The sequence below is a fragment of the Pseudopodoces humilis genome, chromosome 15, assembly GCF_049639895.1.
Source record: "Pseudopodoces humilis isolate 2021_Gansu_Grassland_sample_001 chromosome 15, ASM4963989v1, whole genome shotgun sequence".
NCBI lineage: Eukaryota > Metazoa > Chordata > Aves > Passeriformes > Paridae > Pseudopodoces > Pseudopodoces humilis.
In genome coordinates, this window is record NC_142214.1 from 2,593,409 (window position 1) to 2,608,233 (window position 14,825).

Genomic DNA, 14,825 nt, shown 5'->3' on the forward strand with positions numbered 1-14,825 from the left:
AGATCAATTATGCTGATGCTTCTAATTTTCCCCTAACTTAGCTGTGTCACTCCACCAGGTTAAAGGCTCCTTCCAGTCTGCAAACGGCACCGAAACTCTCGGAGGAAAACCCTCGCCTGCTCCTTAGAGTCCTTGAAGCAAAGCTACGCCCAGATGAAGGCTGCAATTCCAGGCTCCATTAAGAGCCACTTATGAGCTCCTGTAAAATTTTATTGCTTTCCACCTGGCCTAGATGGTTGGATCCTGGAGCACACCAGGCTGGAGAGGACAGTCCCACTCCGAGCATCCCCAGCTGCTCGAGGTCCTGCGGTGAGGTGGGAAGTGCCATGCTGCCATCTGCAGTCAGGACACCACCACAGGGACCTCTGCCTGCTCCATCTCCTCACAGACACCGCTCTTTTCCCCTCTCATTCTCTCCCTCACCATCAGGAAGCTGGAATTGTTTGTTTTACAACACCTCGAACACGAACGTTCAAAGTTTTACTCCTCGCAGGAGAACTTGTCTTCCAGTGCTTACAGGAGTTACAGGATTGGCAAAGTAAGGAGGGAAGGAGGAAGAAAGCACCTTAAAATTCCATTACCTGTCTGGTGTGTATGGGGCCTGGGGTCTTGAAGCCTCCTTGACAGCTGCATTCAGAAACACTGTAAGGGTCCGAGCTGCTGGATGAGCACTTGGAAAGTGAGTCACAGCCCACCACAAAGGTGTTATCTAGAGGCAATTCCTGAATGACATGGTGCTTCTTGGGGGGTACAGGAGTCTCAGGTTTAATTTGAAAGGTAGGCTGCGGAGAAGCAGACTTGTAGTGCTTTGCTAAGTCTGGGCTGTCAGGTTTAAATGTGGTTGGTGTGGTGGCCCAGTTATATTTTCCCATAGTCTGTTCTTCTAGCTCTACGGGAATGTCTAAAGTGCCATTTATGTGCTCGTGGCCAGGATCATCAGGCTTAGACTCTTCAATAGTCACAAAGTTGAGGAGGAGACTCTTTGGAGAGCGCTTCTTCTTCTTCTTCTTTTTCTTGATCTGCCTATTCTCTTGGTTGGGGGAAACCCATTCACCACTCTGCTTGTTTTTTTGGACAACCTTGTGCCTGGGTGTCTGGCGGCACCGGACTAAAGCGGTAACAAAAATTACCAGAATAACTGTCATGGTGCCTGCAATGATGGCAATGATGATCTTGACATAATCATTGGTCTGTGGGGTTATCTCACCATCCCCAATGTTCTGGCCAACGGGGGTCTCCATGTTCCTACGCACCAGTTCTTGCACGTAGGAGCCGTTGGTGACCGTCTCGTTCACAAACAAGTGCACAAGGGCTATCGTGTAAAGAGACTCCGGCTGTCCCAGGTCATTCACCTTGATCACCAGTCTGTGCAAGCCATGATCCGATGTAATCACCTTCTCCTTCAAAGTAATATTGCCTGTTAATTGGTCAATGGTAAACAAGCCCCTGGAGTTCCCACCTATGATGCTATAGCGGAGCTCTGCGTTCATTCCCGTGTCATTGTCAACTGCAAAGACTTTAGTGACCACAGACCCGGGGCTGGCAGACGTTGGGACCAGCTCATAGGAATAATTAGACGAGGGAATAACAAAAACTGGCCTGTTATCATTTACATCAACAACATTGATGGTCACTTTGGCAGTTGAGGAACGCTGCAGTCTTCCTCCATCCACTGCTTTCACCTGGAAAGTGTATGACCCCTGCTGCTCCCTATCAAAGGTAATATTAGGTCTTATTACACCAGTGAGTGGATCTATAATGAAATTATCTCTACCATTTAAGATAGAGAGAGTGACCGCAGCGTTGTCTCCCGCGTCAGCGTCCGTAACTGTGATGAGCCCCACTGTGCCATACATGGGCAGGTTTTCTGGCACATAGAAATTATATTCACTATGTGTGAAAGCGGGGCTGTTATCATTCTGGTCCAGCACCGACACTGTCACGGTAGCATTGGTCTGCAAAGGTGGCATCCCGTTATCCTTAGCCAGCACAGTGAAAGAGTACCTGTCCTGCTTTTCTCTGTCCAGCTTTCTCACGGCGGTCAGGATGCCCGTACGGCGGTCCAGGTTGAAAATCGGGGGTGCGTCGGAACCCAGGATGTAGCTGATCTCGGCATTCCGCCCACTGTCAGCGTCTGTAGCGCTGATCTTGGTGAGCTGAGTACCAGGAGCATTGTTCTCAGGGATGGAAAGGCCTATGATAGGCTGTGTGAAAACTGGGGCATTGTCGTTTTCATCTTTAATTTTGATCAGGAGCATTGCAGACTGGTTTAAGGGAGGCTTCCCTGAATCTGAAGCCACTATTTTGATGGCATATTCCCGTGTGGCTTCATAGTCTAGAAATGTGGCTGTCTCCAGGAGAAACTGGTTATCAAACACTGGTTTTAGCCTGAAAGGGACATCGTGATCTGTAAAACAGGTAACTTTCCCATTCTGATCAGCGTCCTTGTCCATCACTGTTATCAAAGCAATTTTTGTATTGAGGGGAGCCTTCTCAGACAAAAGCACTGTCCCGTTCACCGGGTTGATGATGTACCTCGTGTCTATTGACGGGACATTGTCGTTGATATCTGTGACATTAACTGTCACCGTTGCTCTTGACGGAGTTGAGCTGCCATCGCTTGCCAAAACAGTCAATTTGTGCACGGGAGATTCCTCCCTGTCCAGCGGCTCCCTGATGGTGATGAGGCCCGTGGTGTTATCGATGGCAAAGAGCCTTTTGGCCAGGCTGGAGATCTGGTTGCTGAAATAGAAGTGGATTTGTGCATTGGAGCCCAGGTCTGCGTCGGTGGCGTGGAGCTGAGACACAGAGGTGCCCACCGGGGCGTTCTCGGGCACGCTGACCTCGATGTCGTTCTCTTTGAAGACCGGGCGGTTGTCGTTGACATCGGTCACCGTGACCTGCAGGATGGCAGTGCTGGACCTCGGGGGGCTCCCACCATCCTCAACTTTGATTTTCATCACATAGGTGTCCTTCTGCTCCCTATCCAGGATCTGCTGGACAATCAGCTGAGGCCACTTATCTCCCTCAGGTGTCTCAGTTATGTCAAGACCAAATACATTTTGACCCTACAAGACACAGAAAGAACACACTTTAGCTTGACAGTGTATTTAAACAGAAAAATAACACATTATTCAAATATATATCTATATTCTATACAGGAATATACATTTTTATCTTTATTTTCCATATCTAGTTTTGCTTTAAGCTTCAGAGTAAATATGGCAATAAACAGATACTCTAGAAAAAGGGGAAATGTGAGAGTGATGGCAAGTTTTTCATCCAGGTTCTCTATTTCTAAAGAAAAGTTATTAAATTCCTGGACAGATGTAATTCAGTTTCTCTGTTGTATAAGTGAGTGTGGAAATGAGGAATGAAGCCAAGGTTCAGTCACTGGAGGACCTATTCCAATATTCAATTTCAAGGAAACCAACAAAGATAAAGGGATTATTTCTCTGTGGAGCAACTCTGGTCATAATCTGAAACCATTACCATAAAAAAAAAAACAAAACTAACAAAAAAACCAAACCAGTACTATCATTGATAAAGTTCTTACTACATAATTCAGATGTCAGATAATACAGACAAAACTAAGTCTTAAAAGTTCATCAGAAATACATTTAGAAACTCATTAGAACTCTTCCTGTATTCATCACTGTGTTTTATATTTGTAGAGAAAGTTACAATCCCAGTGAAAAAAGAAGATCTATTTTCATTTAAAAAAAAAAAAAATCACAGAACAGTGAGATCAATTTGAAAATGATCAATATTTTTCATGGGGTTTGTTGAATATCTCTGGAACTGCACCAAAATGCTGCATATATTGCAAAAACACAGCTTTTTTTAAAAAACAGAAGTGCTGACAAATCTGCTAAAATAAATATTTGCATCTAGTACTAAATTCTCTTTCTCTTCTGCTGTCTCTTCAGACAAACAGGAATTAGGAACGGTGTAATTATCCTCTTTTCTCATATCTCACCGCTTAGTGGAATGATGTGAAGGCAGTTTTCCAGCCACATCTTCCATAAGGGCAGGGCTAGAATGCAGATGGCTAATGCTGAATGCAGGGGATGGCCAGAAGAATAAAAGGCATAAATAAAACTGTGGACTAAATAGGAGTTTCTTTTTATGTGCAATATTTGTAATAATGAACAACTGCTCTTTCTCTGCTTATTCTCATCTCTCACCCTCACTCAGGTAACTGCCAGAGAATAATGGATGGTTTGGGCTGGAAGGGACCTTAAAGATCCTCTCATTCCACCCCCTCGCCACAGGCAGGGACACCTTCCACTGCACCAGGCCCAGTTGTGTTCTCAACTGCTTTGAGACACTCCAGAAAAAAAACAAAAGAAAACGTTCTTGGTGTTCAAGGTTCCTTATTTCTCATTAGTTACAAAAGATTTGTATATCTGTATCTTGCTACCCACCACTAAGTGAATGCATTTATAGCTTCTATTCACTTCTGAGTGAGGCTGCACTCTTGTACTGATTTGTTCTCTCAAAGCCAGATTTTGACCCTACATAAGCTACCTTGTATTTCATGGGACAGAACTACTCATCCACATATCCAAAATCACTGTGCCACTTGCACAGCATTTGTGGCAACATTAGGTTGCAAATGGGGACAGTATAAAGTAAACTGGAACACATTTTGAAGTAATAAAACAAATACAGATTTGGCTTCTTTAGCAGAAGGCATGAAAATATAAGCCCTGCAAATTGTTTCTAAATCAAGATATACATTTCACACCAATTAGGGTAAATTTTAGAATGGTAATTCTAAGCTGATAGGAAGCAGAGCATGAGTTTCCTCTTCATATTCAATCTGGCTAGCAGTTATTTGCAATAAATTTCATAATTACTAAGAAATTATAAATTATATAGTCTATGCTTTAACATAGATTCCAGAGGAAAGAAAATAACAGAAGCCAGAGTAAAAGCAACCTGCCAGCTCTCTTTACTTCTTTATTTGTACACAAGCTGACAGATGGGCGCTGGTTATTCTGTCATTAGATCCCACAACTACAACAAGAACTTTGTAGAGATTTTGACTTCATGTGTCTGTACACGAGTGTGCCCATCTCTGCTTTCCTTATCAAGCATGGGAGAGGGGTTTTTCATCAGAGCAGATGAGTTTGATATAAAATGTGGTGCTTTAGCTCCCCATCACTAGCCATGAATGACTAGAGAACAGAAAAAAATGCAAAGATCTCTTCCAAGTTCATAATTAACACTTGAATAATTTTCTCTGGGAAGAAATATTATCGATGCCTATTTCTTCAAATTCATTACAGGTTTAAACATCTTTTTAAACCACAGAAAAACCATTACAGAGAAGCAGACTTTCTCTTAACTCTAGCAGGACTATTTCAGGTTGTTTAAGAGATAAGGTTAGGTGTGACATGCTGCAAATTAACAAGCACATTTGCTAAGAACAGATAGTTCTCTCATTCTAAACACTCAAAAAAAAATTTGATGAAACATTCAAGAAATATATTTTTAAGATTATAAATATCTAATTATCTCCATTATGAGCAAAGAAATTGAGAGCTAAAATGAGAAACATGAACAAAAACCTTCAGGATTAATTTCTTGATGTTGAAGCAAATGGCTCTATCATCATTAAAAGTTCAGTGAAGTTAAAATTTCCATTAGGGTCAGATTTCTATTTGGATTGAACTGCACCTCAGTCACCACATTATCCCAGTGATCTGAAAGATTTGTTCACACTGGGAAGGGCAAGAGTCCATTGGAAAAGCACAATAGATAATTAACAGTTACAGAATACCTTTGCCCATTAAAACCACTGGTAGAAATAATCTGCTCCATAGATATCTCTACCCTTACAGAAGAATGGGAGTGAGAAATACAAGGGATTGACTGTTTAAATTTAAAAATACGATTTAAGCACTAACTATTGGAAGCAAACCAAAGTTATTCCCGTTTCAGAGCCTGGAATAGTTTGAAGAGGTTCTGACCTTCATCAAGATCCCTTATCAGGGCAAAAAGGAGCTCTGTCACCTTACCCAATTTTCATAATTTTTCCATGGATTTACACACACAGTCTCTCAAACAATAAAACTTTCTTGTTGAGAACTCCCTACTGTGTATATTTACCTGGTCATTTGTAATGGATCCAAATGTCCTTTTCGGAGCTGTTTTGGGCTGTCATGTGAATAAAAAATTAAAGAGTATTTTAAAAATTGCAACATTTAGGTGGTTTCATAAATACATAATCAATGACACACGGACACAGAGTGTGGTGAGCTAGAAGAGCTTCTAAGTACTACAGACAGGACTGGATGTGACAAAGTGCACCAAAGTCTACACACAGATATTGCAGCGTTTCACCACAGGATTTTGTTAAATCTGTGGGGTACTGACTGCCTGGACATTGTTTGGAAAAATGGGAAAATAGAACAGTTTCTGGTTAATGCTGATAACACAGACATGGTCCACTGTGTTCAAAACACACTGTGGACTCACACTTGCAGAGCAGAAAGTTGGCAGAAAGCAGGGATTTCTGCAAGAAGTGGGGAAGGGAAAGAATATTGTGCTAAATAATGCTACAAACCCAACTGCTTGTCATACAAAGTACTGAAACAGAGAGGCTACCAGTGATTATTGCTTCAAACATACAAATTACATAATTGTGAGTAACAAGTATCCATTGTTAGCTGACAAAGGGTAAATCAACAAAGATTGTCCTCAGTTTTCATTCAAAAGAGGATTCTGAACCTCCAGAGAAAGCCAAAGGAGCAAAGATAGCTCATTGTTTTGTGGCTCCAGCTTCACCCTACACTTATTATCTATAATTCTTTTATATTCTTTTAGTTTTTAATAATACTTTAAATAATTCACTTATTATCAATACTTCAGGCACTGTAAATGACAAACACATCACATGATGTCCTTGAAGCTCAAACAGAAGTCAAGGGCCATGCACAGCTCAAACGTTTACTAATATTCTGCAGTAACTCATTTCAATGACTATTGCAACAAGCTAGAATTACACTTTTATTACATGTTAACAATCATCTTAAAGGAAAAAAGGAAGAAGAAAAACATTGAAAGATTGGTTTCTCATCAGAAAGTAAAAGAGTAATTCATTAAGCAATTGCTTAAATAAAAATCTCTGGCCAAAATGCAGTTTTGAGTCCAAAGGACCCTGAAATCTTTTCAGAAAGTTCAGAAAATAATGCATGCTTGCTAAAATGCTGATTATTTCACACGGAACAACAGTGAAAATATTTGCAGGTCTTGTGCAGAACTACAAGATGAGTTCCAGACATGTTTTCCTTGCCTGTTTTGGCAACTCATATGGAAGTGCTCTGTGACTGTGCTGTCAGCAGAGAAGAAATTACAGCAGCACAACTTCAGTTCTTAATGCAGGAAAACAGACCACAGTTACACCATGGACAACTATTTCTATAAGAGCTGAAAATTGAACTCGCATTTTTATTACAAAGGAGACATTTTGGTTGTGAAATTGTGAATTGCCAAAGCCAAGTTAATGTCTTAAACACAGAATTTTCCACGTGGTAGGCAATAATGGATCTAGGTGTCTGTAATGGGTGCATATGAATGCACTCAGATCCAAACTACCCGAAGTGCTGTGGCTCTAATAAAGGTCCCTTGTCTGCTATTACTCACCCAGGGTGCAATTTGCTGTCCATGCATTCTAGAAAATTACCATTTGTCGACAGCTATCCTGCTTAAGGACTCCACAGTCACTCCTCTCATGACATCCCACGGCTTACAACCCAAAGTTACTGGAAATAAGTGTCATTAGTACCAGCAGTTACCTTATGAACTGAGTGGCAGAACTTCAAAGGAGAAAAATAACATTGCAAAGGTAAGGATTTTTTTATAATGCAGACCTCAGCACATGCAGAGCTGCTTACAGATTCGAAACGCTCTCTTTGTCAAAGCAACGCAGCCTTTTAATTTGCAGGCCAAGGTTCTCAAGACTTTTACTCAAATTATGGTTTTCTGTCAGCATCATGCACTGTTTCCATTGGTTTAGCTTGGAATGAACTGAACTTTCAGGTTCAGAACCACAGTAAAAATAGGATTGGAAGCATCCAATTATGCAGAAACCTAAAGTGCATTTTCTGAATCATTCAGAATCCTAATTAGCTCAATTCCTACGTAAGAGTTGAGGACATCATATTATCAGCAATGTCTACACCATAACTTGCTACTTTTCCACCTCCAATTATGCAAGAGCTCCTATAAATGGAAAACACTGCCAAGATTTCCTCTCCTTATACACAACCAAACACAAAACTGCTCTTGTCCCATGAAACAAGAGCAAGCACAATGCTGTGGAGGGGATCAACAGAACACAAGGATAATAATGAATCCCTTTATGCTGGAAAGGGACAGTAAAAAGCATGACATGGAATGAAGAAGAGGCCAATCAATGCATTTAATACTGATTTTCTGAAAAAGAAAATAAAAAAAGGCTAGGAGGTTTACCCAAACAAGAAATTACTTCCTTGGAAATATAAACTGAATGTTACTATTACAAAACTTAAACAGTCCCAATAATTAACTGCACTGCTGGAGTCTCCTTAAACTTTTCAGATGAGTTGGTCCCTTCTTTAAGGGGTCTTTTTCAATCTTGTCTACTTTAAACATTGTCTACTTTATTTTCTAGATAGATAATTAGATATAAGATAGACACAATTTTTCTAAGATGGAAAATTTTTTCATCCTGCTCAATTCTTGGCATTCAATTTATTAGATCACGTTCATTTCCACTGAGGAGAATCAATTAGGGACAGTGAATACTATATTTTTTTTATTTATTTACTTTTCTTGCTGCCCTAATTTCTTCGATTGACACTTCAAGTGGGCCTGAAAGTCCCTAACTGAAAAGTGTTAATATTTTTAACCACAATTTTTACAAGGCAGAGAATAGGAAGAGCTGAAAATTGGTAACCCACATAAACCCCACATTTTCAAGATTGCACCAGGCTTCATGAATAAAAAAAGAGTTCTCTTCCTGCAGCACATCTCTGGCCTTTAAAATGCTGTTACAAGTTGAGTTGTTTGCAGGTTCTTAATTAAATCTAATTTATCTTTTCACATATGGATGACAATTAAAAAATAAAAAAAAAAAGAAAACCAAAATTAAAAACAAAACAGAAACCTGAATCTTTCAATAGAAGTTCACTTCATCCACCTCTACAAACTAGGGTGGGAAAAATGGTGAACCCACATTGCTGCATTAACAGGACACAAAATTATCAAAAAACTCCTTTCAAAGAACTGGACCATTACTTGAGTGGTTTTTCACAATGTGCTGCAGACAAACAAAAATATATTTCAGAAAAACATGCAGCTGCACCACAAAACTGGAAGGAATTTATGTTCACAATACTCCTACTGTATAAATAGTTGTAGACTAAATAAAGATGGGAAATAGAAATACAGAGACACTTTTATCAATTGTCCAAAGTTTGTAGCTGGTCTGAAAAGGACGGCCACTTCTGAGTTACTAATCACAATTAAAATTAAATGTGATAATTCTAAAACGTTATAATTCTAAATTATAATTTAGAATTTTCAACTTTAGAAACCAACCAGTAGAATGGAACTTTAGGAGCTAACCTTTAGAATTGCAAACTTCAAGCCAGGTTCTTTCATTTAGAGACACTTTGACCAAAACAAGGGAGGTCAACAGCGGCAGGTAACAACCAGGGAGGCAACCTCCCCTCTTAATCTCCTCCATTATAGCTGTACAGAAATATTCACAGACATCCTACTGAACAAAAAACTACATTTTCAACACCCTGAGGATATTCAGATTAAGGTATTAAACATGTTTGAGCTTTGCTCTGAATTCCCATGATAAAGCTCCAGACACCTGACTTGCCTTTCAGTACATTTCTGCCTTTGGAGTTTCACCGTAGATATATAATGAAGGGGGAAAAAAAAAATAAAAATTGGATTTATATCAGGCAACACTACACCCAACAAGTGCATTTTGATATTTGCATTATACAGGCTGACAGTTACACATTTGCTCTATTTCCTGGCTGAGAGCAGGCACAGAACCGAGGACGTGCGAGAAAGAGAAATAAATGAGTACAAGGCTCCAGAGCAGCGCTGTGCCTTTGGAGGGGAGCACTAACAATTCTGTACAGCTGCTCAGAGCAGCTCCTAAATCACAACCTCGTTTGGCCTCTACAGCCAGAGGCTCTGTCTGAGCTGCTGCTGGCACATCTGGAGCTGGGGGTGAGCGCTGCCAGGTGTTGGTGAGGGGTGAAGCTGCCGTGCCCTCCCGCTCACAACCTGCTCGGAGCACATCAGCACTGCCAGGCAGGAGGGGATTAAACCTGACAGCCACTTCTACACCAGGAAATGCAAACAGCCCAGACAGTTCTGAAAATTCCTTTCCCCTACAGCAGGGGCTGTGCAGCATCCCCAGCTCGCAGTGACTGCAGTGGAGACTGCAGGAATGGATACGGCGCGTGGAAAATGGGGAAAGAAAATACAAAATAGACTGAAATCCTCGTGCTTTGCTGAATAGGAGTGAAAACATCTGCAAATCGAAATTCATTAAATTAATGTATTGTTTTTATCTCGTTCCCTGCTGTACATACATGCACACGCAAATTCAGTGTGTATATCTTTAAACACATTGCACCCTCATTAAGAAAAATCCATATTCTAACCTCTGATGCTGCAGCTTTTCCAACAAGTTGTTTAGCAAGATTGTCTTCTTTGACCTAGCACCCTTCTAAAGCTCAGCTGGGAGCAAAACCACTCCATCTTCCCTTTATGCTTACACTTCTAAGAAAAAATGCTGCCCAAACCTCCATCTGAATAGCAGGAGCATCTCACACACACACACAACACTCTCCCACTTCCAAAAACACAAGGAAATTCTTTCATGTGCAGGGACAGCACTCAATTGTCCATGTGTCACTGCTTTATGAATGTTGATTAAAAAATCCACAGCCTTAATGCAGACAATTCACTGCCCGTGTGGGGAAAAATGTAGCAGGAAGAGAAAAAAAATAACTCCAGCAGCAAAGAGCTGCACTTGGAACAGATTTCCCCCAGCTTCCACAAGCTTTAGGAATTCTAGACCTGTCACTATTACTGCAGAAAGGACCTGATCACAAACCTCTCTCAAGGCCTCCACTCGGCAGGGTTTTGTAAAAATCAAAATAAGGAAGAGCGTGTGTGTGTGTGACATTTAACTGCCACAGGATCAGTTTTGCTTTGGAAAGAAATAAAGCTATACTTTTTCAAGGAGCGAAAACTTATCCTTTTTTTATTACTCTCAGAAAGTAACAGTGAGACTCCCATATTAAACTGTAAAATTATGTGATGAATGTAAGTGCAAGATGCCAGTTCCCTGCACATGGGAAGATAATAAATAATACTGCAATTTCAGAGTAATAAATGGGAGATGGTGGCTGAGAGGAAATACAGAGTGGCACTACTAAAAATAGTTCCGAAGACACTGAATTCTAAAACTCAGTAAATAAAAGTCTTTTCACCATACTGATCAAGGAGTGTAGGAGAGAAACAAAAAAATGTATTTTCTGGTGCTGGATTTCTCAGGAACTTGACTTCTTTCTCCTCCAGTGTTACTGACTCCTATTTATCTGACTCACTAGAACAACAGTGAGATTAAAAAAAAGAAATATTTCCTTACTGTAAGGCAGCAACTTGAGTCTGAAAGTCAATTTTGAAAAGAAATCTCTTGCTACCTGTGTGTATTGAAAGTTCTAGCAAATAAATTGTCTTGACTTTCCAGTTAATGAGTTATATTCTCAGAAAATGCTTCCCTGTGAGTTTGGGATAAAAAAAAAAATCTTATAAGTGTATTTGATTTATACTTCAATATATAGTTTTACTCAAGAATATATTCCTTTCTAAAAACAAAAATAAAACTCCAATTTCACTCTAATTGAATGCACTTGAGCTGTTTCTCGGTCTTAAAATCAGAGGTGGAATTGATGTAACTGATTTGTAAGAAAGAAAATAAATTTAAGAATATTAGAATGGCATGTTTACAAGGGAAAGACCAAACACTCATCATTCCATTCCAGCTTTTCTGCTCAGTTTTTGTTCACTGTTTATATTCCCTAATAACAGTTCAGCCATGGACATACACTAAAAATTATGGCTAATGGACAGGGATTTTTTTCCTCCAAAAAGGGAAAAAGAAAAATCAAAGAGAACCAAAAGATCATAGAACACAATGAGCCAATATTTAATCATGAAGAATGCCAGCTTCAGAAGGTAAATACAATATCCATCTCCTGTTGCTGAGATCCAGGTTAGTCTCACCAGGTAATGTGAATCCTCCAATAAATTGTAAACTGAGACAAACCCTCCCACAATTCCTGGGGAAAAAAGCAGGGAGTGGAGAATGCTAGGAGTTACTGGTGAGTGATGGGGTGTGTCTCCTCAGCAAGGTTAATCCCAGAATAAATAACACAGCCCCAGAGTTATTTAGCAACGGGACTGCCCTCTCCCAAAGTGTGCTATTCCAGAAAAAAGCAAATTAAACAAAGGTAAAGCCATTTCTCTTCAGTAATGACTCCCAGAACCCAAGTCAAAGGGGAAATCCAAGTTTTCCCAGGTCTGGATCCACAGAAAACACTTTCCTGAGGTTAATTCAATCACTGTCCTGAACCAGATGTTCCCAAATAACATCTCACATATTGTGTGTGGTACAACAAATCTCTGTAACAGAAATTGGACCTGGGGGCTCTTCCTCAGCTAAAAACATGAACAGCTTTGGGGCAGCTGCCACAATTCCAGCCAGGAAAGTGTCAGGGTGGCAAAGCAGAACTGAAAACTGCCCCCAGCCCCCTCCCAGCTGCTGCACTCCAAGCACAGCCCCGGTGGGACGCCCAGAGAATCCATCAGTGTGCTTCTCCAAGCAAGGACACCAGGATGGAAGCAGGAGCAGGGACTGCAGAAAGCACCCTCTGGGGATGGAAACAGGCTCTGAATAATTCAAAGTGAAGTTTAGCCCTCAGTTTAGCCTTCATGTGATGTAAACAAGCGATTCTACCAAAGCACAACCATTAAAATATTTCATCCTGAAATCCAGCAAAAATGTATTAAAACTTATGTCCATCATCTGGGAAAGCGTGGAAAATAAAGCACAGCTCAAACAATTTAACTGAAACAGTATTTAAACTATTTTCAACTCAGACATAAAGACTTCATCTACACCTTGATTTGCATACTTAATTATTTTCTATTTCTTTATCTTGGAGGGTTTGGCACCTTGTTAGGATTCTTGCATATTAAGGTATTAAGCCATAAACAATAATTCAATTTATTATGTTGATGAAGCACTCAGCTAAACAAACAGTTGATTCTGAATTCAAAGATTTAGTTGGGCATGTTACTATTTTTAAAACAGGCCTAGAATGTTCTACCAAATACTACATCTGTCATTATTCATCAGGTTCACAGATACTGAAAGAAAACAAAACAAGTACTCTCCAAGACAGGATTGAGTCAATTTGCTCACAGAAATCTGCAGGGCTGCTCTCTACAATAAAACAGGTTTCAGTTGTTAGGTGGTTTCAAAATAGAGCACTATCTTCAAATCCTAAGGTGACACTATAAAACTAAATTTTTTATGCATTCTACCTACAGAGTTAAAGCTCTGCTTCCACACTCAATTAACTTTACTGGTAACATAAGAAGAGGCCCACTGTGGTTATATGTGGAAGCACCCATTGTGAAATGTAAAATTAAGTGAAATCTGTTTTGAAATCCAGCGTTATGGCTTTTAACAAAACAGCAAACCTAAACTAAATTAGTGAAAGTAAGTATGACAGCTGAGGCCACAGAGCTTCCAAGAGGGCCAGGCATTATTAAAGTTATTCCTTATTATGCTCTTAGGCACAATCTGATTAGTTCCAACAGCTGCCCAGCAGGAAAAGCCAAGCCATCAGTCCTCAGGAACACTCAAAGTAAAGCACCTTCAGCTTCCAGGGATGCCAGGTGCAGCTAGCACACAGCACTGCAGCATCAACTCTTGTCTCCTGATTTAGTGATGCTCAGCATTTCAAATGCAAATCATAACTTGTTCCACCCTCAATGTATAAAGAAAAAGAGGAAAAAAATCCACTGTGCATAAGGGTTACTCAAGTCTTTGTTAGAGGCAATGAGTAACAAAAAAGGGATTTTCTTTGCTACCTTGCTTGTGAAACTCAGCAGCCTGAAGCATAGGCTGTGCTGTGAAAAATGTGTCCTTGAACTTTAAGACAATATTCAAAATAGATTCTGAAAGACTTCACTCTTGTTTGCAGGAACTCTTGTAGTATCATCTGAATATTACAAGAGTGATGAGGAGACTGATGTTTTCTTCCAGTGCCCTGGATGCTGAGATAGGATTTCAACAAACACAGCACTGACTGGGAAAGGTTTCCAACCTGGGACAGAGATTTTCAGCCAGCAGGAACCCTGAATCCTACACTCCATCATCAAGTAACTTTGAAGTTTCTATTAAAGTTAATCAATAAAAAACACACAGGTTTTAATTCCACAAAGGTAAATTCTCTTCTGAAGAAGGCTTGACTGTTCTTCCCACCCCTGAACACAGGGAAACTTAGGAGAAAACCAAATTTCTAGTATTGCAAAGTTTTCTGGCACTGGGTAGCAGAACAAGGTCTGTTTGTATCTCTGGGCTTTACTTCCCACCTTAGCTCCAGCATATACACATTTTAAATATGAACCAAATTAATTTTATTTCTGTTTAATGTGATATAATGGGCATGGATATCAGTGAAAAATGTCTTTGCACAGTTTCTCAGCTCCTCCATGAGCCTATA

At 40.1% G+C, this 14,825-nt stretch overlaps 1 protein-coding gene across 3 annotated transcripts in view; it reads right to left on the reverse strand.

The window, feature by feature from the left end:
• The window catches only part of PCDH11X (protocadherin 11 X-linked), a 424,506-nt gene that overhangs the window by 352,988 nt on the left and 56,693 nt on the right, over positions 1-14,825 (reverse strand). For 2 of the 3 annotated variants that reach the window (XM_014255248.2, XM_088062844.1), the window contains exons 3-4: positions 6,118-6,165; positions 582-3,068 (exon numbers count right to left, since the gene is read on the reverse strand). In XM_014255248.2, the coding sequence (XP_014110723.1) occupies positions 582-3,068; positions 6,118-6,165 (2,535 nt within the window). The remainder of the gene's footprint in view (positions 1-581; positions 3,069-6,117; positions 6,166-14,825) is intronic. The other variant, XM_088062843.1, reaches the window with a different exon arrangement.